The sequence below is a fragment of the Diplodia corticola genome (assembly GCF_001883845.1).
Source record: "Diplodia corticola strain CBS 112549 chromosome Unknown scaffold5, whole genome shotgun sequence".
NCBI classification, from domain to species: Eukaryota; Fungi; Ascomycota; class Dothideomycetes; order Botryosphaeriales; family Botryosphaeriaceae; genus Diplodia; species Diplodia corticola.
In genome coordinates, this window is record NW_017971484.1 from 344732 (window position 1) to 369068 (window position 24337).

Consider the following 24337-nt stretch of genomic DNA (forward strand, 5'->3'; position numbering starts at 1 on the left):
GGAGCTGACTGATAGCCTTGAAGATGTTTAGACTAGTTTCAACGTTTGACGTTTTAGCCCTTGGACATATTTCAAGAGGCCTTCGGCTTCTCCTGCGAAGGTCTCGAAATATCCAACCCTCTCATATGCGCCGTCGGAGCGATCAGACACCCGACGCAACACCAACCCCTGTAGGCTAGACTCCGATACATGAACAATCAGTGCGGTATATTTTTCTGGGTAGTAGGATTCAAAATCGATTTCCCACACGCTGCAGCGTCCAAACCTGAATAGGATGGATAAAAAGTACATGCCCTCGTCAGAATTGACCAGCGACAAACTGTATCCTCCTGACGCGGCTTCTCCCTCCTCCTTTGGCTCGTCAAAATGGACAAGTCCCATTGTGTCATCGGCCAGGTATGAATCGACGACCTGCTTACTACGAGCCAGCGGCATGACAAGGGCACTCACGATGAGATGACCGGACACAATCTGTCCGTATGGGTTGCCTCTATCCTGAGGGATAATGTCATGTTCAACAAGTTGTAAATCCAAAGGACCGGGTTGCGTCAAGCTCGTTGGTGTGATGACGGGCTCGTTGGTTACCGCCCAGGACCAGGAGGGCGCACGATATGACCGGACATGCCTGCATGTCCTCATCTCGTTATACCACAGTAGACCGTTGTTGAGATCAGAACTCCAAAGACCAGCGAGATAGTCGCCACCCAGCGCGGGATGCAGGCGTTGGGCCAAACCCGAAAACGCCGGGAGCTTGTCGGAATCGAAAGTCAGCTTCCGGTGCGAATACTCGTTCACCAAGCTATAGTAATCCAGCAGAAGAGCGCCAACATCGCAGGCTTCGGAGCGTGGTTGACGCAAGATGTCTGAGTAGAGAACAGGCGATAGTTGGTCGTATGTATCTTCAGGGAATTTGTTCCCAAGAGGAGTGTCGTCGGCAGACTCGTATCCCTGAGGGCACCTCCAATATATTTGGCGGGTTCCGTAGTACAGGTGTCGCGGTGAAAGTCTCGACTCTTGCAGCGTCCATCCGCGCTTCTCTAGAGGGCCTTGCAGTTGTAGGCCACGCATGTCTTCTTCTTCAACATCTTGCCTTTCGACCATGATTTCAACATGTTGCCCATCGCCTTCAAAAACTCTCATGACTGTCGGCTTTGGGTTAGGAGCTGCGTTTGGGGCGTCTTTCAGAATCCCATGAGTGCTTCCCGGCGATGATATGGCGGATATTGTGACGGTCGAATTGCGGTACACAAGGCCCATCTTCGTAGACTCTTGCTCCCAGTCTCGTTTTGAGTCTTGAAGTATGCACAAGCAGTCGATCCACAAGTATTGGAACCCGAGGCGTCGTGTTATGGATATGGCATCTTGGAAGTTGATAGGCAGAGACTTGTACGGGATTTCATGTTCGAATGTTGCCAACATCTCTGTCGTTAGCAACGGCGATACGCTCCCACCCCAGCAGTGGCTCAGCGCGATGTATTCAGACTTTAAGCCTCGCGTAAGAACAAGTCGAGGCTCTTGAGAGTCATCGAGTCTTCCAACGTCAATGACGCGTGTAGGGAGTTCAGCGATGGTTCCAGAAAGACAAGATGGATGGGAAGTCCGACAATTTTCCAACCACTGTTTTGCGATGGCATAGTTTGTCTGAGATGCGAGGTTGGGGTCGACTCGGAAGCGCCCTATCCGATGTTTACCGATATACGTCGCCTTTTCTGCATGAAACCACATCAGCATGGTTGAGATTCTGCAGGCGATACCATGTCCTCGAGCGACATACCACGGGATATACTAAGTCTCAGCACGAGCGGCGGCAGCCCCCAACTCGATTCGTCTTCATAGTCTTCCCTGGGTCCGACCTGAACCAGAACCGTGTCCAACACGCTGACTTTCTCCAAAGGATCTCCGGTATGCACGTGATCCGAGTTTATGCAAATCTTGACGTCCGAACTGGCAGGCGTTTGGCGACGGCGTACATGGACTCTCCAATGTCGCACTCGGGACCGGTCCACTCCGAGGGCCACATGCCAGGACGCTCGTACTCGGTCGGCGCCCCTTTGAAACAGTCCAGCACCAGTTGACAGAAGTTGCATCCAGTCTCTCCCGACTCTTCGAGCTCGTCGAAAGAGCAGTGGTGCGGGTAGAATGCATGGCTCGGGAACAAATTGCTTGAAAATTCCTCCTCAGCCAAGCTCACTAGCAAGCTGACTGACAGATTGGCGCAGTACTGGCATTGGCGCGCCATCTGGAAAACGTGGCAAACGGCTGTAAAATCGGACGATGGCGGTAACTAAGATGATGAAGGTGGTATTTCGATCTGGCAGATGACTGAGCTGAGTTCGTGCATTTGCACGAGGTTATTTATGGGTACACGAAGCCCCACCGGAGCTTTGGTCACCCGACCCGACCCCACCGCCCAGGGTCAACAAACAAGTTGAAACAAACATGGGGTCCGGTGTTTGTTTGTTTGTTTGATGGGCGGGAGGCCGGCGTGTCTAATTGTCTGTCTTGATCAGATAAATTTTGTTGACGTGATTGGTTTTTGACCACTCTGCCACCGCCGAGTGGGTTTGGCACTGTCTCATCGAGTTAGCAGGGTGAATTGAATGTCTGAGGGCGACTCTTGACGCTGCTGTCACGATCCGACGGCGACTTTGCGAACACAAGACAAAACACGAGACATTAATCTGAGCTTCTACGCTAACGTGCTCTGGACCAGCGAAGAAAAATGCAAAATTGCAACACCTGGAATCGTTAGAACGATTTGCAGAGGTTGAGAGTTTGAGTTTGTGTGACGCGAGAAGGGACGGGACGGGCGGGACGCGTGCCCCCGCCCGCCGGGAACGTGGCTGGATCGGCGTCAGATCGTTAAACGGTCCGTGCGGCGAGACATCTCAACTCGGTTCGGTTGACCCGACCAACCACAAATGTTGCGCTGTTGCTACGATCAATCGAAAGAGTCAGCAACGCGTTCCTTGAGGTAGGCACTGGAAGAAACCAAGGCCATGTGGAGTCAAAGGAGACTTTGTGGAACATGCGTGTCTCATTGAAGGTAGAGCCAGGTCATGATAGAAGTAACGATGATAGCTCGTGACCCGGGTCACCACGACATGCAGCAAATTCAAGACTCATTAACCAATCTTGAGTTCGATAAACACACTCTTTTACTCGCACCATGAGTTGCTTCCATTTATACATTGAGGTCCATGACGGGCCTGTATCGTCTGATCCATACATCCGACCACACGACAAGTCGCATACGTTCCATCCGGTGGTAGCAAAAGGCAATAAGAGAATCCAAATCCAGATCGGCATTCGGCACAAGCAAAACTTGCCAATGAAAACTGAGGGGAGGAGGATAATGGACAGAAAAGACAGTATAGAAGACAGTCGAGATATCAAACTGACCTGTGACCTATTGACTTGTCACTTGACGTCACTTCAACTTGAATTCCCTCTGCCGGTTCTTTGGATCGAAGTCGAGACGATAAGCTTCTCCATTCATCATTCCATGGATGAAACATTCGCCAATGAGCTGGTAGTGAACGTTCCTGTTCTCTTCTTTCTCCGGAATCACTGCGTCCTTGTGAGTCGGTTTCCCCCCGACCATTCTTCGTAGCACAACAGGGACACTACATCCATGCAGGATGCAGATCAAATCACCCTTTTTAATCGACTTCGGTCCAATCCCTAGCGACCTGTCTCCGAGCTGCTTGAGCTTGAACATCTTCCGCTCCCAAACGACGCGCTGCACCCGCTCCAAGAACTCGCGGATTGGCGGCGCGCAATCGCTGTTGATGACCTGCTTGGTATCCAGATTGCCGCCGCCCTGCCGCTTGCCGAACGCGTCTCTACAGATGCGCTTCCAGTACGGCGGCGGGCGGCGCCCATGCGCGTCGACGTTGCCGACCAACGAGCGCCAGAACCTGTCCGGCGGCAAGCCCGCGCAGGGGTCCCATCCGACCAGCTCGAGCCAGTCGACGGGGATGACGCCCTCCATCGCGCGGTCTGCCTTTGCACTGACCCGGTCCAGGATGAAGCCCTGCACCGAGACGCACCGGTCCTCGTGGGGCGGCCAGGCGGCGCTCGCGGGCTTGTTGCGCGACGCGTTGTAGATGCGGGTCGTGAGGCCGGGGGTGCCGACGAGCGCGTCGGCCTTGACGCGCCGGTGCACGCCGTTGGCGTCGGGCCCGAAGGGCTTGCCGGTGAGGCTGGGGATCCAGGACGGGAGGGGCGGGTCGTCGGCCTCGACGGGCGGCGCCCACGGGCAGAGCATCATGTCGAGGCTCTTGGACTGCGCGAGGCTGAACTTGATGAAGTCTTTGCAGACTTCGAAGACGGATTTGTCGTAGTCGACAATCACCCATTTGTTGGTGGTGACGCCGACCCATTTGCTGAGAACGCGGTTCTTTCGGTCTTCGGGCCCGTCGACGGGGATGTTCACGACGATTTGATCGTGATGCTGAAAGTCTTGGTCATGGAAATCTTCGCTGGGCTTGGCCGTATGCCTTTCTGTGAAGTAATCCTTTCGTACTGACGTATTTGGCTCTGCCCGTGGCTTGTCATTGACACTGGGGGGCTCCGTCCCTGACAAGTCGGCAGCGCCCCTGGCCAGAGAATTGCCATCCGGCCCATCCAGGGCCTCACTCATCGCCTGATCAGAGTTGACGGCTTTGTCGATGGCAAATACGGTATCCTTGGGAGACGCCTGAGTGGGGGATGAAACTGGTTTGTTTTCCATTATCGAGGTTATGGAATTAGAAGGTTGTCTGTGGAGGGTGACTTGGAGACTTTTTCCATCTGGTGCTCTTGCTATTGAGGTTCGTCTGCTTCGGGGTGGAGACCCTATCGAAGGCTGCGGTGCGGGCCCCCAAGTCGTCCCATCAGTCATCAGTAAGAGACCGGGAGATAGCAGATCACTGCTGTAAGAGCCTGACTTTTGCTTTTGCGATATTTTCCATATTTCGGAGTCTTTGACTCCTGGACGTGCGTCGTTTGCTAGCCATAGAATGGCGTACATGACGTCTCGAGGATTCGACGTGTCAAAACCGGCAAGAGAAGACATGAGCGCATCCAGTGGGAGCAGCTCTTCGATGATCTCGCCATTGTCGGATTTGCGGAAGATGTGGTCCACAATGTGAATGAGCTTGACCGCGGCCAACTCGCTCAGGTCGCCCACGAGATCGGGATGATGGCCAAACCGCTTTGATTCGCGAAAAAGCCGCTGAATCTCCTTTTGGTGGGCTGACATCAGAGACATGCCATCTGCGAAGTCCTGCCATTGCATGGGCTTATGGTCGCCACAGTAAACCTCGGCATTTCGAGCTCTTGCGAGTTCCTGGACGATCCATCGACGGCTGAACCAAGGTCGCCTCATCAGTTTCGATACTGCATGCCACTTTTCGGAGAAGTCCTGGCTGAATCGTTGGCTGAAATCGTCCAGGTCCAGGCACTTTTGAATGAAGTCCATTGCAAGGTTGCTCTCGTCCTCGGTGGGCCCCAGCCAAATGCACACTTTCTTGGCCTCGTTGAAAATGTCCGACATTCTTGGGATCTGAGAACTCTTCTCTCGATTGTCGCTCTGGTTGATGCAGATGGCATCGATCCAAAGTAGAAGTGTGTCCACAGGGTCGCGGAGCCGCATCAAGGCACCATGGAGATTCGGCTTGATCTCGATTTTGTAAGTTTCGTTGGTGTCAATCACCCGTAGGAACTTCTCTTCGCCTCCGCGTGCGGGCATTCCCCACGTATACGACAGAGCCAGGTATTCTTCAGCGAAAGGAGTGTTCGAAGTCGAGTCCGCACCATTTGTTCGAACATTTGGGAGACCTGCTTCGTGTTTCGCTGACAGATTGCTTCTCTTCACCTTGCGACGAACCAAGTTCCCCTCTAGCTGGTCTGAACCGGATCCTGAGTGTAGCTTGAACAGCCTGATCTCCCCTGAGTGGAGCTTGGTGCGTTTGTAGTCGTACTTGTTCATGTTGAAATTCTGAATCGGTCGATTGTACCTCGCCTGGAGCTCTAAGGTTAGACAAGCTGAACAACGAATTTCAAGACGGTGATAGAGCCTAAAGCAGAGTTCTATGCAGTGTTAGATGCCAGATATATACACAATCCACTATATCATCCCAGATCCCTTTCCCCGCCCTCTTCGCATATTCCCCGCACGAAACAATAATCCCAGACTGAAGAAGAAATGCAGCCAATGCACGGTCAGCTTACATGCGTACGTCGGTACACGGAAGGAAGCGAAGCCATCATGCGGTGGCGTTCAGCTGGAGCAAGCCATACAGAATTTGGATGCATGTGCAGACGCTCTTATGGCAGCCGGCTACTTGCATATTACACAATCATGAACGGCGATGATAAATGCTCTTTCCATAGCCCTAAGACTGCAATAGTGCTTGGTGGTTCGAAGAAGACTTCCGACTTAGTACCCTTGTCAAACAGTCGGGCATTCAGCTGCCCCTAATTTTGTTATTAAATTACTATTCAAGGCACACAACCCGATATAGGAGGATGAGCAAATTCTGCGCAAAAGGTGGCAGCTGTGCAGTGTTCAGTGGGTTCTTGGCTTTGCGAGCAGATGAGTCATTTTGTCCGGTAGAAGCACCCGATAAACCTTTACCGGTCGAAAGCGCAGAACTTCACTTCATCATTTCTCGATCAGCTGCGAGCTCTGCTTGACCCTAGACCATGGTCGTCCTCAGCTGAAGACGGCGCAATACTATCCGCCACGAAGCCGCTTTTGAGGCCGACGATGCATGTCAGCACCGTCAAGGCTGTGTCTTTCATGTTCCAGCGGATCTTTGGCTTGTGAATCAGGAGCTCATAGGCCACGGGAATAGCGAATCCGAGTGAGGATCATATGATCATGCGTGTCACTGGCTTACTGAGCCTGCTTGTGAAATGTGATAGTCATATCGGCTGGATTCAGCCATGTTGGCGTTCGTGTGGCTTTATCAAGTCTCGCGAAAAACAAGCAACTCATGTAGGGCATTGGATGGTATGTGCTGCATCCCTGTACATGGATAGCGAGGGAGCCTATCAAGATCGAACACTGCAGCCAATCGTTCCCAGGCCTACATCACAACGCAACTATCCCGTGTTCACGGCGCCTTACTCAGCTGAAGCTCTGAAAGACCCCGCAGCTGAAGGCAACAGTGCATGTCGGGTCCGCAACATCAGCCTCGTCCTCCACACCGATCATCGTTCCCGCCAGCTCGCAAATATGAACATTCAGCCTCTTTGCCTGACCATCGCGAGGTCTTTGCAAGAGCATGCCCTCGCAGCCATGGCTTTGCTCCACCGACTGACCATGTACATCCCAAGCAAAGTCAGTGCAATACCCAACGACCCCATCCACCGCACGCCATCGCACAGCTAAACAAAACCTCCCGCAGATGATCCTAGGCACCCGCCACCTGCAGCTCCAAGCCCCCAGCTTCTCCCTCGACGCAGCCGGGCTCGTCGCGCTCGCGGACCTCACAACGGTGCAAGCCCGCACCGCCCTCACCGGCACCGCCACCCTCCTCGACGCCCTGGTCATCTGCCCGGGCATCCACCTCCAGCAGCGCGCGACGGAGCTCAACGGCGGCGAGTACCCCGCCTGCGGCGCCATGACGACGGGCTACGTCTTCCGCGTCGAGAACCCGGCGACGGTGTACTACCTGCAGAACGTCGGCCGCACGGGGCAGCTCACCACGCTGGCGGTGACGCGGCTGCCCGCCGACGGGATGCGCTTCCGCTCGTGGATCGCCGCGCACCTCTTCTCGCACCGCAACGCGACGGCCGTGTCGTGCGCCGCGTACCTGGCGGCGGTGCTGTGGGCGCTGGCCGTCGTCGCGCTGCTGGCCCTCATGCGCGACTGGTGGGGGCTGGGCGTCGTCGGCATCCTGGTGCTGTCGCGCGCGTGCAACGTCGTCGTGATCCGGCTGCGGAACAATGCGGCCGGGTCGTGGACGGGGGCGCGGGAGCCCGGGGCGGAGGGGGACCTGCTGATCCTGCTGAGCCAGGACCGGTGGGTGAGGATGAGGGGGTACACGGACGACTTGAAGGCGGTGACGTCCGGGCAGTGGCTGCGGGATGAGAACTCGGTGGAGAGTTGGGTGACTGCGTTCGCGACGCTGATTGTGTACCTGGGCGCGGCGCTGGCGGCGAATGTTCAGCAGGCGGGGAAGGTTCTTTTGCTGGCACTTATGATTGGGTCGGTTGGGTTGCTTGCGGTTGCGAATGTGTCGACTCATGACCTGCAGATGCGAGGATGCATTGTGAAAGTGGATGGGGAGAGGAAGCCGTATGAGAGACGGCTGCATCTTGTGGAGGAGCTGGTCAACGAGACCGGCCGGGATGATTGGGCAGTACGGATGGGCATGAAGCTGAAGTCGTCGGGCAAAGCAGACCTTCAGATGGATGGGCACAAAGTGGTGGAAATGTGAAGTAGCACCTTCTCCGTCGAGTTTAGCAGTCAGACTTGATCAGCATCTCCACCAACGCCATCAGCCTACATATTCACGCCCGGCCCCAAGTGAGGTCCAGTCGGACCAAATTTTCTTAGCATGAGCAGGAACCGGGAAGCCGACTACAGGCGTGGGAAGACGAGAGGTAGTAAGGTAAGGTAATGCGATCGGTTGACAAGGCAGAAGGAAGCTCTATCGTCCTCATAAGCTCGAGCAACACCCAACAGCTGTCGCCCTCAGTAGCCTCGGCGACATGACAAAACATTAGATTGTAACTAGGCATTTGGCCTTTCGTGGTCAACTTACATTTCCAACATAAACCATCTTGGAGGTTACCGGCTTAATTGTACACCGTGCATTACTCTTATGCAATCATAAATAGGTAAGTGGACGCGTGCCCCGCGCGCCGGGAACGTGGCTGGATCGGCGCCAGATCGTTCAACGGTCCGTGCCGCGAGACATCCCAAGTCCCAACTCGCGGGGTCCCGGCAATCCGACTAGCTGGGTAGCAAAAATCAACGTCTCATCCTACCAGCTAGGTAGGAAAATCCATGGTTGCTGGGATGGCCATACATAGTTGCCTCAAAACGCGAAGGGGCGGATGGAATATTGGCAGATCATCACGTGGAGCAAAAAAAAAAAAAAGGTATTTCTCTCCGACGGGGAATCTGTTGTTTGTTAGCAAGGTGGCAAGAAGAAGGATCGAACATGGAATCTCACCGAACCCCGGTCTCCCGCGCTTGCAGTAACAGGGATTGCTGACAAGCGGAAATCATCACCACTAGACCATCGAAGAAGATGAACTGTTTGAAACAGTAGATGGAGGTGTTATGGGAAAAGGGCAGATTGTAGCCATTATATTCAACTGCTCAGCATTAGAATGAACCCCAGAACGCGCCAACATGAGCAGGCTGTTGCCGAGGAAGGGATTGGTGGACAGCGAAAGCGACCATCACACAACCCATGCTGACACCTTGCAATACCAGAGCAAATGTCCAAGCTTACAACTGCCACACAGCTACCCAGCGACATCCACTGTGGCGATTTTGCAGGTTCACAGACCTCACCACTCGTGAGCCACCGAGGCCAAACAGGAGCCAGCGACTTGTTCCTTTTCTCAACGATTCAAGGGGTGTATTTGCGATGAACGAGTAGAGGTCATTTTCAAATACTGCGGTTGCTTTATATACTGTATTGATCTCGCTTTACTTGGTCGTAGTGCCCAGTGCCATATCACCAAGGGTAGATTTCCGACTACTCCGAGCAACATCCCCGGCCTCCGTACGAAAAAAAAAAAAAACGCTGCAAAAAGCTGAAATACGTCTATACGCTCATGGCCTATGGGGCGCAGCTTGCCCGCTGTTTCTCATCGGGTTGCACCATTCCCGACCTCAGGCCCCACCATCAAAACTGAATCCTTCTAGCGAGAACGGGTCGAGAAACCAGCTCTCAGCAGGTAGGCCAAGGATCGCTTCCAACTCTTTATCGTGCGGAAAAGTCATGTCCGGCGGGCTGAACAGACTGGCGGTGTTGGCGAACGCGCTGATGGTAGGCGCACACCCTGGATTCTGACCGCTGTGGAGGTTGAGGGAGGTGGTATCAGTAGTTTGGGAGAAATCATCGACGTGCCTCCTATGCGTCGATGTCGACTGCGTTGGATTTGGGCCCTGCGTCGTTGTGGTGGCGGTTTTCTGCTCAGGCTGGGGTCGAGAGGATGTGCTTCTCACTGACGTTCTTTTCAGAAAGGATTCGACCAGCCGATGAAACTTCTGATTCGGGTACTCGGCGAGTATACTTGATATTTCCTGGATAATGGCGACGAGAGACCGTTCGTGTGAGATAGTGGGGTGTGTCTTCGCGAGGGTGAGCGCCAGAGCCGCTGCAGAATCTCTTAGTAACTACTTTTTACGGCTGGCGGTTCATAGGACTCACCTGAAAAAGCGATGGTCAGTGCAGAGTATGTTGGCGAGAACTTCAACTGCCATTTAAATGAACTTGTGCTCGTGATGAATTGAAGATGATCAGTCGCCGATATCAGTGTCTCTCGGCTCAGTTGGTGGAACGCATCCAAGACGACACGACTGCCTCCAGACTTCTGTCTTTGCAGTTCGCTGAGGATTTCACAGTAGACAAGGATTGTTGCATAGTTTCTTTGAACAGTCAAGCTGACTCGTTGGAATGAAGCCATGTCGTACTCGCGATCTGCGCCACATGTCAGATACGTTGGGTAACCATCCGGTGCTTCATGGAAGTTCGGATCCTCACCGTCATGTTGCTGGTCCCAGTTCATCTCCCAGGCATGGAAGGATTCTTTTGCATCCCGCACGAGATCCATGGCGTCAGCTGCAATATTCGTATAACCTTCAATGATTGTCTGCCACTTCTCTGCGGATACGTGAGCAAACAGCATACGTGTTGGGTTCACACACTTACCTCGTAGCTGCACGAGGTCAATAATGGACAGGAAACGAACATCCAAATGGCGCGAACAAGCGTGATGACGGAATGCTCGAAGCCCATCTTCCTCGACTCGAGCCACACGAGATTTCCGAGCGGTGCCGAATGCGATCTCGCGTTCCAAATGGTAGATTATCAGCCAGGTGCGCGTCTCTCGACCCAGTTTGATCAGACTTTTGATCGGCAAGCTTGCTTCTGCAGTCAATGTGCTCAAGGAACTGTCGATGCCGAGGTCCAAAGCCACATTGACGGCATGGCTTAAAGCGAACCAAGATTTTTCCGACCACGCAGCAAGGATTAGCAAAGCCTGGGCAGTTTCGGGCCTGGCCACATTGTCAAAAAGACTTTCTCCTGCCAGCCTGTTTGCTTCTTCACGGAAAAGTCCAGATAGATGCTCCATCCCATCCTCAGTCCTGCTCGCAACCGAGAGGATGGACGCAAGGAGGAGAGACGAAGACTGGCGAATCTTATCGAATGTATCCAAAGTCGGTTCAAAGAGAGGGAGGTAGGGATTGCTTCCGATCATGTATCTATCGTTTGTTAAAACCAGGAAGTTCATACGGGCCTGAGGCGGGAATCGGTTACGGACATGTTGAAAAGCCGACGAGCTTGATCTTCGTTTATCGAGAATCTCGTGACCACGTCTGTAGACTGGCCGAAACCTGAAGACTCGGATGGTTTTGTACTTGAAAGAAGCGAATGGGCATTCCTTGACGGGGCCGTTGGAGTGCATGCTGGGGCCAAGTCATGCACAGCACTGACTGGAGCACTAAGCTGCTCTGGGGACAAGTCGCTCTCTTCCCTCGAATTTGACTCAAAGACCAGTTGTTCGGGTATATCTGCAGCATACGTGTCTACCGCTATCGATGCAGTAGGCCTGCTACATGCTTCACTCAGCGAAGAAACGTGACGCTGCAGCGTCCGGATCTCCTCTCGCAGATCGTCTCCCTCGACACGCTTACGTTTCTTGGAGGATTCAACCACATCGTAATGGCATTCAATACCGGAAGATGCACATCTCTGGCAGGGCGGAACTCGATTCCCCTCGCAGCGCATCTTTAGCCGGCGGCAATGTCGACACGCCTTGAAAGTTCTGGCCGGAGAGGCGTCCGGCTCAGACTCGGTTGCACGGTGGGTGATGAAAGACATTGACCCACCTACACGGGCCGCGGAATCCTATATCTGGATGCATTCGTATTGCTTTAATACTCGCACCTCCCTCCGGATATCGGCCTCGGCTACTGATGAAGCAAGGCCGTTCATACTTACATCTATGTCGGTGTACTTGCTTCAATTGCCCACACCAAGGATCGCCGTAGGTCAATTTCTTTTTATCACCAACTGTGGTTGCGGCAATGGGAGTTGGAAAAGAGAGTCTGAGGCATATGCGGGGTCAGGTTCTGATTTTTTTTTGTAAAGGTTCAGTCTCCGTCACGACATCGACCGGCTTTTCCGGCGCCGGAGACGCCCGGCCACGACATCCACCGGCCCTCCGGCCCCGGAAAGGGATCACGCAACAGCAATACCTACTGGGAGCTTGCCCCTACATAAAGAACGATGCCAGCCTGTCAAGGCACACTAACAAAACACAGGATATTTCCCTCATAAGTCGTCACCAAAAAAAAAAATAGACAAAGCCTACACCACCCCCACCAACACCCACCATGCCCCCCACGTCCTCCCTCGACCAACTCCGCGCCCACACCACCATCGTCGCCGACACGGGCGACTTCGCCGCCCTCTCCGCCTACGCCTCCACCGACGCCACAACCAACCCCTCGCACATCCTCACCGCCCTCCGCCTCCCGCAATCCGCGCACCTCCTCCGCGCCGCCGTCGCCCACGCCCGCGCCGCCCACCCCTCGCCGTCCTCTTCACCCTCCTCCGCCACCCCCGCGCAAATCGACGCCGCCCTCCTCCACCTCCTCGTCTCCTTCGGCTGCGAGATCCTCGCGCACGTCCCCGGCCGCGTCTCGACCGAAGTCGACCCCGCCCACGCCTTCTCCGCCGCCGCGACCATCGCCTACGCGCGGCGCCTGATCGCCGCGTACGAGGCGCGCGGCGTGGGGCGCGCGCGGGTGCTGGTCAAGGTGCCGGGGACGTGGGAGGGGTTCGCGGCGTGCGAGGCGCTCGAGCGCGAGGGCATCGCCTGCAACGTGACGCTCGTGTTTGGATTGCATCCGCAGGGCGTGCGCGCGGCCGAGGTGCGCGCGACGCTGGTGTCGCCGTTTGTGGGGCGCACGCTCGATTGGTGGCATGCGAAGAGGCCGGGGGTGGATTACTCGGGTGCGAAGGATCCTGGGGTCGTGATGTGTAGGCGGTTGTGGGAGTGGTATAGGGCGCGCGGGGTGGAGACGGAGGTGATGGGGGCGAGCATGCGGAGTGTGGAGGAGTGTAGGGAGCTGTGCGGGTTGGATCTGATGACGATGAATGTGGGGTTGTTGCAGGAGTTGAAGGAGGCGGAGGTGGAGATGAAGCCGGTGTTGGTGAGGGAGAAGGGTGAGTAGTGCTCGGGTGCGTTTGGTTTGTTGTTGGGCTGAGCTGACATCGTTTGACAGTTGCGAAGGTGGATGGGTCGGTGGAGGACAAGTCGTACGCCAACGATGAGGCGGCGTTCAGGATGGATCTTTTCAATGATCATGCGGCGCATGATAAGATGACGGACATGATGCGGCAGTTTTTGAGGGATGCTGAGGCTACGAAAGCAGCTTTGAAGGAACTGCTGGAGGCCGCGTAGATGGTAGAGATAGTGCCAGTGTTCTGATCGGGGAGTATCCAACAATGGCCGCGACTCGGGGCCCTCGTTGGAAGCTGTAAGTCGAACGAGATCTGTTCGTCGGTGAAAATGAGACACCTTCTCAAAAGCAAGCCCTCTTAGTACGACGTCCAGCCTCTTGTGTTCCACCTCGACTTCTGGAGCAATTCATTCTAGGCATAGCGATACCGGTGCAACGCCAATTCTGCAATAGCATTGCGAAATCGCCCCAGGGAATTTGAATGTACCACGTCGCAGTGCAGAGCATATCACATCTTGAACGGCCCAAGCCACAGGCGGAGATGCAAATTCAGCCCCGCAATCGATCTTGGATGCGTCTGGGTCGGCCCGCAGCTTGATGAGCTTTAACTAGTGGCTTCTGACATCATGATCGCAACGAACAACGGCGAAACCCGGGATCGGGACATCTGGGCTCAAGCCATTAATATCATCCTTATTGCATGACGATCTCTCGCCACTGCTGCCATTAGTCATGTGGTGCGCCCGGTACGCCATCAATGGATGTTTGACGTTGTATGAAGGACGAAACATGGCTGGTAGAGGGATCAAAAAGCATGTGTTGGTGGCATGATGAACCTTTGGTGATGGTTGTGTCTTGAGATGACTTCTCCACGGAGACGAGTTTTTAGCAGCGGGCGAGAGCCCCGCATTTCAAAGCCGAACTGCCGCATTTGGTAAGGTGCTGGGACGAGGCTGGTCGATTCAGCCCCCACACCAACAAACAGCGGTGGATGGCCTAACCGTTTCCATTTGTTCCAGGGACTCTCAGCTCGTATACCTGGGTTGCACGGCTCGGCTAGGGGACTAGAAGCTGGCTAGAACGCCATAACAATGGATCTCAAATACAAGGTACGGCTCCTCCGGCATATGAAGGCCTGGAGGTATATATAGTCGCATAGCGACACTGGTAGTCATTGTCAACCACAGCCCCTCGCTCGCCAATTATTCGTTTGGCCCATCCGTAGCCATGTTGAAACGCGCACTCTGCCTGCTCGCTTTGGGCGCACAGCTGGTCAACGCCCAGGTGAATGTTGCCGCCGCCGCGCTCGTCCCGGCCTACATCTACCCGGAGACTGCAACTACCTGGCAGCCTCTTTACACCCAGTGAGCATCCGCAACATGCTACCTCGGTCACGAAAGCTAACCCTCATACCCCCACCAACAGAATCAAAAACTACCCCAACGTCAAGTTCAACGTCATCGTCAACCCCGAGAGCGGCCCCGGCGCCGCAACGCTCCCCGATGCGAACTATCAACGCGAGATCCTCAAGCTGCGGACCTACAAAAATGTCCGCCTGGTCGGCTACGTCGCTGTGAACTACACCAACAAAGCGCTACCCACCGTCAAGGCCGAAGTCGCCAAATACGCAAGGTAAGTCTGAACAAACCGCCAACTGCACAACCGACTAACACGGGGGCCCCTCCACACGCAGCTGGCCTGCAACCTCCAAAAACACCGCCCTCTCGGTAGATGGCATCTTCTTCGACGAGGCCCCCAGCGACGCCGCCACCGCAAAGATAACCTACATGCAATCCGCCACCAAATACACCCGCTCCTTCGCCTCCACCGGCCTCTCCGCGACCCCCTACGTCGTCACCAACCCGGGCTACCCGCCCGCCCGGTCGTACCTCTACAACGCGACCGACACCACCATCGTGCCCGATCTCTCGCTCGTGTACGAGGAGGCGTACGCGACGTGGGTGGCGAACGAGGACACGGTGGACGCGGCCATCTGGGCGCTGAACGTCGACGACGCGAAGCTGGCCGTGATGCTGCACGGCGTGCCCAAGGCGACGGCGTGCGCCGATGTCGGCGCCCTTGTCGATGAGCTGAAGGGGAACACCGGCGTGAGGACGCTGTGGTTCACCGACGATGCCGACTATCAGGTTTGGCCGGATGCGACGCTGTGGGCGCGGTATCTGAAGGCGTTTGCCAGTGGGGGGACCGCGTGTTAAATGCTGGAGCTCACTGCTGGTCTCATACCGTTTTAAAATTACAAGATCAATTCATCCGACTTGATTAACGACTGGTTCAATATGGGAAAAACGTGATTCGATAGGAATGAAAGACAAAATAGCACCATGCCAAGCTTTATGCGCTCTCCTAGCATTTCAATGTTGATGTATCTTGGGAAGGTTTTCATGCTCTCTCATATATCTGTCGCCTGCTCGACTCTCGACAGAATTACATACCAGCAATTAACTGGATTCCCCATACGCCATATCTTTCCGTATCGCTGGTATGCCTCTGAACACTTGATGAAATCACAGAAGTCTACTATGACAACTCAAAATTTCCATGCAAAAGCAGTTTAGTCTGCAACTAGCAGCCAGGAATACGAAAATTGAATTTGCTGTATTGTATTGGCTGTGCACCCAAGGTAGAACCGGCGGGATGGAGTGTCGGGAGCTGGACGGAGATGGTCCGATCTAATCTAATCGTGATCCCTGTCGAAATTTTTGGTGCGGCCTTCACGCCTCACCTCCGCAGCTTCACCTCCGACAAATTCCACCACAAGATGTCCGAACGCGTGCGCACCACCCTCGGGGGCGCCGGAAACACCTTGAAACCCTCCAATACATCGATCAAGCACGACAAGGAGTGCCTCAACCCCAGCAAAAAGCGCAAGCGCGACCGCGACGAAAAACCATCCACAAACGGCCCAAGACCCTCCCAAGACTCGAAGAAACCCGCAAAGCACGAGCACACCGCCTCTCCCCACAACCACAAGAAACATGTTCGCGAAGGCCCGCACGGCAGCAGCAGCGGCGACAAGCGCTCATCCGGGCCGCTGGCGAAGAAGCGCGACCAGCTGCTCCCCGTGCGCAAGTCCCTCCCCATCTGGGCGCACCAAGACGAAATCCGGGCGTCGCTGCGCGACGCCAGGGACGTGTTGATCCTGGTCGGCGAGACGGGCTCGGGCAAGTCGACGCAGGTGCCGCAGTTCCTGCTCGCCGAGCCCTGGCTCGGCGACAAGGCCATGATCGCCATCACCCAGCCGCGCCGGGTCGCCGCCATCTCGCTGGCGCGCCGCGTCGCCGACGAGATGGGCACGCCGCTGGGCGCGTCGTCGCCCGCGAGCAGGGTCGGGTACAGCGTGCGTTTTGACGTGTCGACGTCGCCGAGTACGCGGGTCAAGTTCTTGACCGAGGGTATGCTGTTGCAGGAGCTGCTTCGCGACCCGTGGTTGAAGGCTTATGGATCCGTTGTTGTGGATGAAGTCCACGAGCGGAGCGTCAACGTGGATCTGGTGCTGGGCTTTCTGAGGAGGATCGTCTGCGGGGACTGGAACAAACATAGGAACGGACGGAGGCTGAAGGTCGTCGTTATGAGTGCCACGGCTGATACCCAAAGACTGCTTAGATTCTTTGACGAAGGATTTAACGAGGCAGAAGGGAAGACCACCGTGACATTACCGGACAGGACCATCGAGGCCAATGGCACGACGGCTCCCAAGCCGTCGAAAGATGGGAAGAAGAAGGATAAACAGGGCGCACTACCGCAAAGGTCTGCTGAAGCAACTGTTAATGGCACCAAAGGTTCCGAGGCAGTAACCAAGCACCATGACTCGATATCGGCATGCTACATCGAAGGACGCATGTTCCCGGTCAAGGTCAACTACCTGCCAAGCCCCACCCAGGACTTCGTCGAGGCTGCGCTCAAGACTATATTCCAGGTGCACCACAAGGAGCCACTCCCAGGAGACATTTTGGTGTTTTTGACGGGCCAAGACACTGTTGAAGCTCTTGAGAAGTTGGTCAACGAATACGCAGCCGGTTTAGGGCCTGAGCTGCCCAAGATCCTTACTCTCCCTCTTTTTGCAGCACTCCCTCAAAATCTCCAGCAACGCGTCTTTCAGCCGGCTCCCCGGGGAACACGGAAAGTCATTCTGAGCACCAACATTGCTGAGACTTCAGTCACCGTCCCTGGCGTACGTCACGTCATTGATTGTGGAAAGTCCAAGATCAAGCAATTCAGACCGCAACTCAACCTCGACTCTCTCCTCGTCAAACCAATCTCGCAGTCCGCATCCATCCAACGCAAGGGCCGTGCCGGCCGTGAGGCTGCAGGCAACTGCTACCGCCTCTACACCGAAAAAGACTACCTCACTCTCCAAAAGGACACCACGCCCGAAATCCTCCGCTGCGACCTGAGCGCAGCCCTGCTCACAATGAAAGCCCGCGGCGTCGACGACGTCCTCAACTTCCCCTTCCTCGACCCCCCGCCCCGCGAAGCTCTCGAAAAGGCCCTCCTCCTCCTCTTCCAGCTCGGCGCCCTCACCGACACGGGCGACATCAGCCCCGTCGGCCAGCAAATCGCCCAGCTCCCGCTCCCGCCCACGCTGGGCCGCTGCATCGTCGAGGCCGCGTCCGAGGCGCGCGGCCGCGTCGTCGCGCACGCCATCGACGTCGTCGCCGCGCTCAGCGTCGAGACGGTGTTCCTCGCCGTCGCGACCGAGGAGCGGCGCGAGCAGGCGGAGCTCGCGCGCCGCGAGCTCGTCCGCCGCGAGGGCGACCACCTCACGCTGCTCGCGGCGGTGCGCGCGTTCGCCGCCGAACGCGCCGACCGCAGGGCCTGGTGCGACCGCCGCTTCGTCTCGCACCGCGCCATGCAGAACGTCATGGACGTCCGCAAACAGCTGCGCGCGCTGTGCGCCCGGCTCGGCCTGTTCGATCCCGCGGCCCACGCCGTCGCCGAGGCGGCTGGGGGGGAGGCTGTCACAGAGGCGGTGGCGACGGACGTGTTGTTGTCGCTGTTGAGGGGCTTTGCGCCCAACACGGCGCGGTTGATGCCCGATGGCAGTTATCGCACCATGGTCGGCAACCAGACGGTGCAGATTCATCCGAGCAGCGTGCTGTTCGGGAAGAAGGTCGAGGCGATTGTGTTTTCCGAGTTTGTGTTTACGAATCGGAGCTATGCGCGCGGTGTGAGCGCCGTGAGGCTGGATTGGGTCGTGGAGGGATTGAGTGGCGGGCGGGCGGCGTAGATGGCAGGGGTGAGGTAGATGTCGTAGAGGTAGATGGCAGGGATGGGGCAGATGTTGTAGAGTGTAGATATACCCGGTCAATCGCAATCGATTTAGATCTTGACACACGCCATTTTGGGTGACGAATATCTACACTTTCGATCTGACATTTCATCTCCCACAGCTGCCTTTCGAACTCCAAGATTTCTACGGCCGCCTCAAAAAGCTCGTCGAGGAGGGTACGTGAGTTCACTCACTGTCAAGTCTTTGCATTCGTTAACGGATGGTGTTCGGCGGTGAGGCTCAAGGGTTCGATACACTTAATTCTGCGTTCGGATTGAATCGCGGGGCATCACCTATGGAGTATTCAAATATCTTACTGGATGAATCTTATCGCCATGCTGTGTTCTCTCAGGGAAAATACGCATTGGCTCCGTGGTTTCTGAATGAGAAAGCTACTTGATCAGCTTCTTGTGTGTATATGTCCGTGATGGGATGGGTGTGAGATACTGATGCTCAAATCAACCTTCCCTACTTGAGCTTCTGTCTGAATCACAGCCGGGCCTCCAACTACTTACGAGGACGTGCTACTCTCTTGAGTCCATCCGCGAATTGTCTTTTCCCGGCCTCAATCACCATATAGCCCTTCGTTCTTGCCAAGAACAGTACCTTCTCTGTACGTCACTTTGATACGAGGCATGTTTACCCGACAGAGCTTGACACGGAGTGAGAGGCGCCGCCTCAAGCATGATATCGCATCACGTGAGCGACCAGCCATATGATCAGCTGCCGAGTCTGGTCTGCTTCCAAGTGCCGACGCTCATATATTTGGCGCCCCTCTCGCTCAACGTCAGACTTCCTTCTCACTTCACCATCGACCAGCCAACCATAGCCGTCACGCGTCAAGCTGCCCACCATGCAGCGTCAACATGGCAATCGCTTCGATGAGGACAGTGAACAGCATCACGACCCGTTCCGCTCTGTGAGCTTCACCCCTTCAGATCGCGCAAACTGCATCCGCTGGCTCATCGTTGTCACAGGGCTCGAGCTCTAGCTGGGGTCAACGTGAGCTGCCCAAAACTCCGCCGCACCAGCAACTTGTCCCGATCGAACCCTCCGCTCCGAGGAAGAGGAAGGCCCCGGACTTCCCTCTGTTCGAGACCCCGTCCAAGAAGAGATCCGTCCCGCACCACCCCGATCTCATGCTCCTCGAGCGTCCGTCCCTGAAGAGGGCCGCAGAGTGTAAGTGCTTCACTATCGGCGAGCACCTCAAGTGAGACAACCACTGACACTCGAACAGCAGACGCCGAAAGCCCGCAAGCCGCCAAGCCCTACAAGCGCATGGCCATTGCCCAGAAGCCCTCCGGCGGTGTCGTCGCCAGTCAGTGTCTCACTCGCGCGCTTCCAAAGTACGACTAACCTGTCTTGCCCCCACTGACCAACAGTCTCGCCTGCCGGAACGATCTGTCGCTGCCACTTGGAGCACCCCGGCGCCATCTGCCCCCACACGATCTACGTCGACGACGCCCGCGCGCGCGCTGCGTACGAAGCGCTCTCGCCCGTCCAGCAGGTCTTGGAGAGGCGCGCAGTCAACAAGGACAAGGAGAAGGCCAACTCGGTCAAGGAGCTGATGGTCGATGCGAAGGCTGTTCGTGAGGAGTGCGAGGATTGGCTGAATAGGGAGAATAGGCGCCAGAGGCGTCGCATCATGTGGCGCGCCATTACGGTTGACCGCGATCCATTTGAAAACGAGTGGGTGGGTGTCCCGGAAAACTACGACAGGGCCTTCGTTGTGCGGGACCATGAGGACTCCGAGGACGGCGGCAGCAGCGAGGGCAGCTTTGAGATCAAGGCCGAGCCGAGCGAGCCGAGCGACGATGACAGCGACCTCAGCGAGTACGATGCAGATGTGGACAGCGATGAGGAAGATGATGATGATGATGATGACGAGGCCGACTTTGTTTGATCACGAGTCGTGGTTGGTTGCAAGGTTGGCGAGTATGGCTGGCTGACGGAGGCCGACCGGTGATGGTCGCCAGGCTCATACTGGACTCTTCAACACGTTTCGATTGAGTAGAAAATCGGAGGGTGTAGTTTGGGACAGGTTGGGTCCTCACATTGAGAAGATATCCGTGGTGTAAGCCTCGTTGGTTTGGCCACAAAGAAACAGTCATAGGTTAGACAGCTTCAGAGACAGTTGAATGGATCTTCAATGCTGGTCATTTTATGGGCTGTGTATCCACGACAGTGGTTTGAACTGATTGTTGAACTCCTGAAACAACGCGCCAATGGCCATGAGAAGGATTCAAAGCAGGATACGGACATCTACCAAGTTTTCTCGGTTCTCCGCAAACGTGATTCGACGCTGAGTCTGACGTTTGTTTGGCCGTGGAGCCTTCATCCGCCGAGTACTGTGTTGGTTCCGTCACGCGTATCACGCAGGCGCGTACGCGTCTATATCTCCTAACCCACAACAACACGCCCCTCCTCCAGCGCCATTCGCAACGACCGCCACGATGGATGCCCATGATCGCCGCCTGCTCAAGAAGGTTAGAAGCAAAGGAAAGCAGGCTGTCTTCGAGCTTGTAAGCATGCTCCTACTCTAACGATGTCGATAACCATCCCATTTGCACGCGTCGCTAACTCCGCATCCTCCTCTCAGTATGAAGGACTCCTGGAGGTGATTGCCGCTGACTGGCCGGGATCCTACGACGCTACCGGAGAGCTCGTCAGGAAAGGTAGGTCGGCCGTGTTCTCCACATCGTGAGGGAAAGTCCACTTACTTTCACATCTTGTAGTGGACCCGCACGCCAATCATGGCGGTCCCGCAGATAACGCCAGTACAAAGAAGACGGCCGTATCCAAGACGATCGCGGGTTCCAAACAGAGTACCATGCTTATGCAGAACATCGTCTCCAAGCAGAGCACCGTCCCCAAGCAGAAGACTGTCCCGCAGATGAGCTTCCGCGCATCGCCCTCCACCCAACTTGCTCTTTCTAGCATGCCGGCTTCAGTCAAGGACGACACTAGCATTCCTATACTTCCTAATCAACACAAGAAGCGCGGTGTGCAGGGTGATCTCAGGTCCTTCATATTCGACACCGTAGAGATGAAGAAGAACAAGAGTGAGTAACTTCGACTTCCAAAAGTAAAGCATTTTCGACTAACTCATATTCATCCATCGAAGTGTGTCTGCCTAAGGAACCCGCGGAGGCAAGGACGCCGATCTACAAATATACGAAGGAAGTCAAGTGTCAGTATCTTTCGTTCCGCTACTATCATTGGTTTCTAGCTTACGATTGATGTAGGTGACGCGAACGACCCAGAAGGTTACTGCAAGTTCGACTTGTGCAAGGCCTGGTCACTCACGGCTGAGTCGACCTGCGAGCACCAGCGCTGGAAGCGCATCGTGCGCAAAGCGCCTTTGACTTCGGTCTCGAAGGGCAAGAGCGCTATGGTGGGAGAGTGTTCTGGTCAAGCATACCTGCAAGCTCTGGTGAGTGAAACTAGGGCCGGGTTTAAATGACATGTACGACTGATGACGGACTAGGATGACGACGCCGACGACGATGAGTACCAATACGTTGTCAAGCCTAAGGATGAGCAGGAGTAGTGGGGCGGGATAACTTCTAGTCTGGATACAGTTGCACGAGCTGAACTATTACGGCTACTATAATGCATTTCCTTCTATTACTTGGCAGTCAGAGGTCGTGATCCCCTGTGTGAAGCAGTAGTGTAGTTTCTGCACATAGGATGGATAGTCTGACCGCACGCGTTGCTGGCTTCCGGCAGCATCGACGCGCTTCTTCCGGCCCGCCGCGGCGTACATCAAAACAAACCTCCACCAACCCCGCGACGCTCGCTTCTCGTCGCCCGCCACCTTCATCCGAAACTTCTCCAAAGTTTCTAACGGTATCGCCGTACACGCGCCATGAACGCCCAGCAACGCGCGCTCCTTGAGGAGCATCAAGCCTTGCCTCCGGACCTTACAGATGAGCAGATGAGGGCCACTGGCCCCGGCAGCGCCGTAAGTTTGACAACTCCATCACATCCGCCCATCTACGTGCGACTAACCCGCCGCGCAGTTCATCGCCGTGATCCGCGGCATGATTCGCAAGACGCCCGGCACCTACGAGAGCATCGTTCAGCTCCTCATCAGCAGTAAGCCTTCGGCCCCAAAACTTCCTCTGCACTACTCCCACATGTCCATCCCGTCCGCAGACCGCCGTCCCGCTCACCAACCCATTCGCTTCAGTGGAACCCGAGATGCGTAACGCTTCGACCTCCTCATCCGCCCCCGCTGATTCGCTGCCGCGCTCGACGCGCAATGTCACTCCAAGCTTGCCGTTGGGATCGTACAATAACGAGTACGCCCCGGGCTTCATCAACACCAACTGGGAGTACAAGGACCTGGGCCCAGGCGATCTTGGTAAGCCGTGCTTGTGTCGTGTGTTTGTGAGAGCGAGATAACCATCGACCGCAGTGCCAGATCCGACCGTGTCCGGCAATGCCCATTACCTTGCTGTTACGGACGAGGATAGCGGTGACAACGACGACGCTGGCGACGGTTCTCAGCAGCAGGACGAGGTTCAAGAGCAGCATCAAGAGCAGCAGCCGCAACAGCAGCAGCAGCCCAAGCCAGCCAACAACCTCCAAGACCCCGGCCCCGGTCCTGCCACACCCGTTCAGTCTGATCAGCCCGTTCAGTCGGATCAGCCCGCTCAGTCGGATCAGCCCGCTCAGTCGGATCAGCCTGCTCAGCCCGCTCAGTCCGCTCAGTCCGCTCACGAGCAGCCTCACTCTAGCGCCTCCCAGCCTGCCGTCCAGCCTGCCCAGCCTACTGTCCAGCCTACTGTCCAGCCCGCCCAGCCGGCCACCCAGCCCGTCGTCGCAGACAACCAGCCCCCCACCACGGGCACCGCCACGGGCACCACCACGGGCACCACCACGGACACCACCGCCCCGACCGAAACCCGCACCGCCTTCTTCATCCGCACCATGGGCGAAGCCGCGCTGATCATCCGCGAGGACCGCTACGAGTCGGACGGCAGCCGGCACTGCCCGCTCGAGCCGCGCGAGACGTGCGAGGGCTATCCCGAGTTCAAGCGGCGCTTCGACGCCGCGATGCGCAAGTGGCGGCGGGCGCAGCGGAACAACGGCGGCGGCGGCGCCGGCGCCCGGGCGGTGGCGGTCGAGTGCAGGGGGGAGATGCTTGCCGAGATCGAGGAGTGCCTGACGAGGATCGTGGACGCGTTGACGGCGGGGGAGGTGTTGGCGGTGGTGCAGGGGTGGATGAACTGAGTGCTTACTACTGACTAGTAGGAAGGGGGGTATGGTGGAGGCTGTGGACAGAAGCGAATGGGTTTGGATGGCTCAGTGGGTTTTGTTGGATAAGACATGAGCTGAGCATGGTACTTGCTCTTCGCGGGCAACAGGATGCTGGAATGGTCTTGTATTCTTCGGCTATTGGAAAGGAAAGAACTACATTCAGTGATACATCTTCCATCTTGGAAGGTTAAGCAATAGCAAAGTCTGCTCAGAGGTTATGCCTATCAGCCCGAGCTTTGGACCGCAGCCAATCCTACCCAGGGCTGCTGTTTGATAATCAACACCGAATCCTCTGTGTTGCCCTTTCTTTTGTTCGTGGCCTTGCAATTAGTATGCAAAGCTCTGCAATAATTTCT

At 55.9% G+C, this 24337-nt stretch overlaps 10 protein-coding genes across 10 annotated transcripts; 7 read left to right on the forward strand and 3 right to left on the reverse strand.

The window, feature by feature from the left end:
* Positions 1-27: 27 nt before the first annotated feature.
* On the reverse strand, positions 28-1419 carry BKCO1_5000114 (heterokaryon incompatibility protein; the record flags this gene model as incomplete). The annotated part of the gene is made up of 1 exon (XM_020276695.1): positions 28-1419. One exon carries the CDS (start codon positions 1417-1419, stop codon positions 28-30), a length of 1392 nt encoding a protein of 463 aa, XP_020133937.1.
* A 2011-nt stretch (positions 1420-3430) lies between these two features.
* Positions 3431-5974, reverse strand: BKCO1_5000115 (het-domain-containing protein; the record flags this gene model as incomplete). The annotated part of the gene is made up of 1 exon (XM_020276696.1): positions 3431-5974. One exon carries the CDS (start codon positions 5972-5974, stop codon positions 3431-3433), a length of 2544 nt encoding a protein of 847 aa, XP_020133938.1.
* Positions 5975-7288: 1314 nt separating this feature from the next.
* On the forward strand, positions 7289-8432 carry BKCO1_5000116 (uncharacterized protein; the record flags this gene model as incomplete). The annotated part of the gene is made up of 2 exons (XM_020276697.1): positions 7289-7330; positions 7398-8432. 2 exons carry the CDS (start codon positions 7289-7291, stop codon positions 8430-8432), a joined length of 1077 nt encoding a protein of 358 aa, XP_020133939.1.
* A 1412-nt stretch (positions 8433-9844) lies between these two features.
* Positions 9845-11643, reverse strand: BKCO1_5000117 (c6 transcription factor; the record flags this gene model as incomplete). Its single annotated transcript, XM_020276698.1, has 4 exons — positions 9845-10332; positions 10386-10655; positions 10719-10838; positions 10887-11643. 4 exons carry the CDS (start codon positions 11641-11643, stop codon positions 9845-9847), a joined length of 1635 nt encoding a protein of 544 aa, XP_020133940.1.
* A 931-nt stretch (positions 11644-12574) lies between these two features.
* BKCO1_5000118 (transaldolase) lies at positions 12575-13647 on the forward strand (the record flags this gene model as incomplete). The annotated part of the gene is made up of 2 exons (XM_020276699.1): positions 12575-13409; positions 13469-13647. 2 exons carry the CDS (start codon positions 12575-12577, stop codon positions 13645-13647), a joined length of 1014 nt encoding a protein of 337 aa, XP_020133941.1.
* A 1006-nt stretch (positions 13648-14653) lies between these two features.
* BKCO1_5000119 (cell surface spherulin 4-like protein) lies at positions 14654-15642 on the forward strand (the record flags this gene model as incomplete). Its single annotated transcript, XM_020276700.1, has 3 exons — positions 14654-14790; positions 14852-15058; positions 15120-15642. The coding sequence occupies 3 exons, from the start codon at positions 14654-14656 to the stop codon at positions 15640-15642; spliced, it is 867 nt and encodes a 288-aa protein (XP_020133942.1).
* A 563-nt stretch (positions 15643-16205) lies between these two features.
* BKCO1_5000120 (atp-dependent rna helicase) lies at positions 16206-18674 on the forward strand (the record flags this gene model as incomplete). The annotated part of the gene is made up of 1 exon (XM_020276702.1): positions 16206-18674. One exon carries the CDS (start codon positions 16206-16208, stop codon positions 18672-18674), a length of 2469 nt encoding a protein of 822 aa, XP_020134075.1.
* Positions 18675-19569: 895 nt separating this feature from the next.
* BKCO1_5000121 (uncharacterized protein) lies at positions 19570-20619 on the forward strand (the record flags this gene model as incomplete). Its single annotated transcript, XM_020276703.1, has 4 exons — positions 19570-19635; positions 19694-19895; positions 19954-20034; positions 20099-20619. The coding sequence occupies 4 exons, from the start codon at positions 19570-19572 to the stop codon at positions 20617-20619; spliced, it is 870 nt and encodes a 289-aa protein (XP_020134074.1).
* Positions 20620-21169: 550 nt separating this feature from the next.
* On the forward strand, positions 21170-22266 carry BKCO1_5000122 (uncharacterized protein; the record flags this gene model as incomplete). Its single annotated transcript, XM_020276704.1, has 6 exons — positions 21170-21238; positions 21316-21391; positions 21452-21778; positions 21841-21906; positions 21962-22149; positions 22204-22266. 6 exons carry the CDS (start codon positions 21170-21172, stop codon positions 22264-22266), a joined length of 789 nt encoding a protein of 262 aa, XP_020134077.1.
* Positions 22267-22584: 318 nt separating this feature from the next.
* Positions 22585-23954, forward strand: BKCO1_5000123 (uncharacterized protein; the record flags this gene model as incomplete). Its single annotated transcript, XM_020276705.1, has 4 exons — positions 22585-22680; positions 22739-22814; positions 22909-23082; positions 23137-23954. The coding sequence occupies 4 exons, from the start codon at positions 22585-22587 to the stop codon at positions 23952-23954; spliced, it is 1164 nt and encodes a 387-aa protein (XP_020134076.1).
* Between the last annotated feature and the right edge of the window lie 383 nt (positions 23955-24337).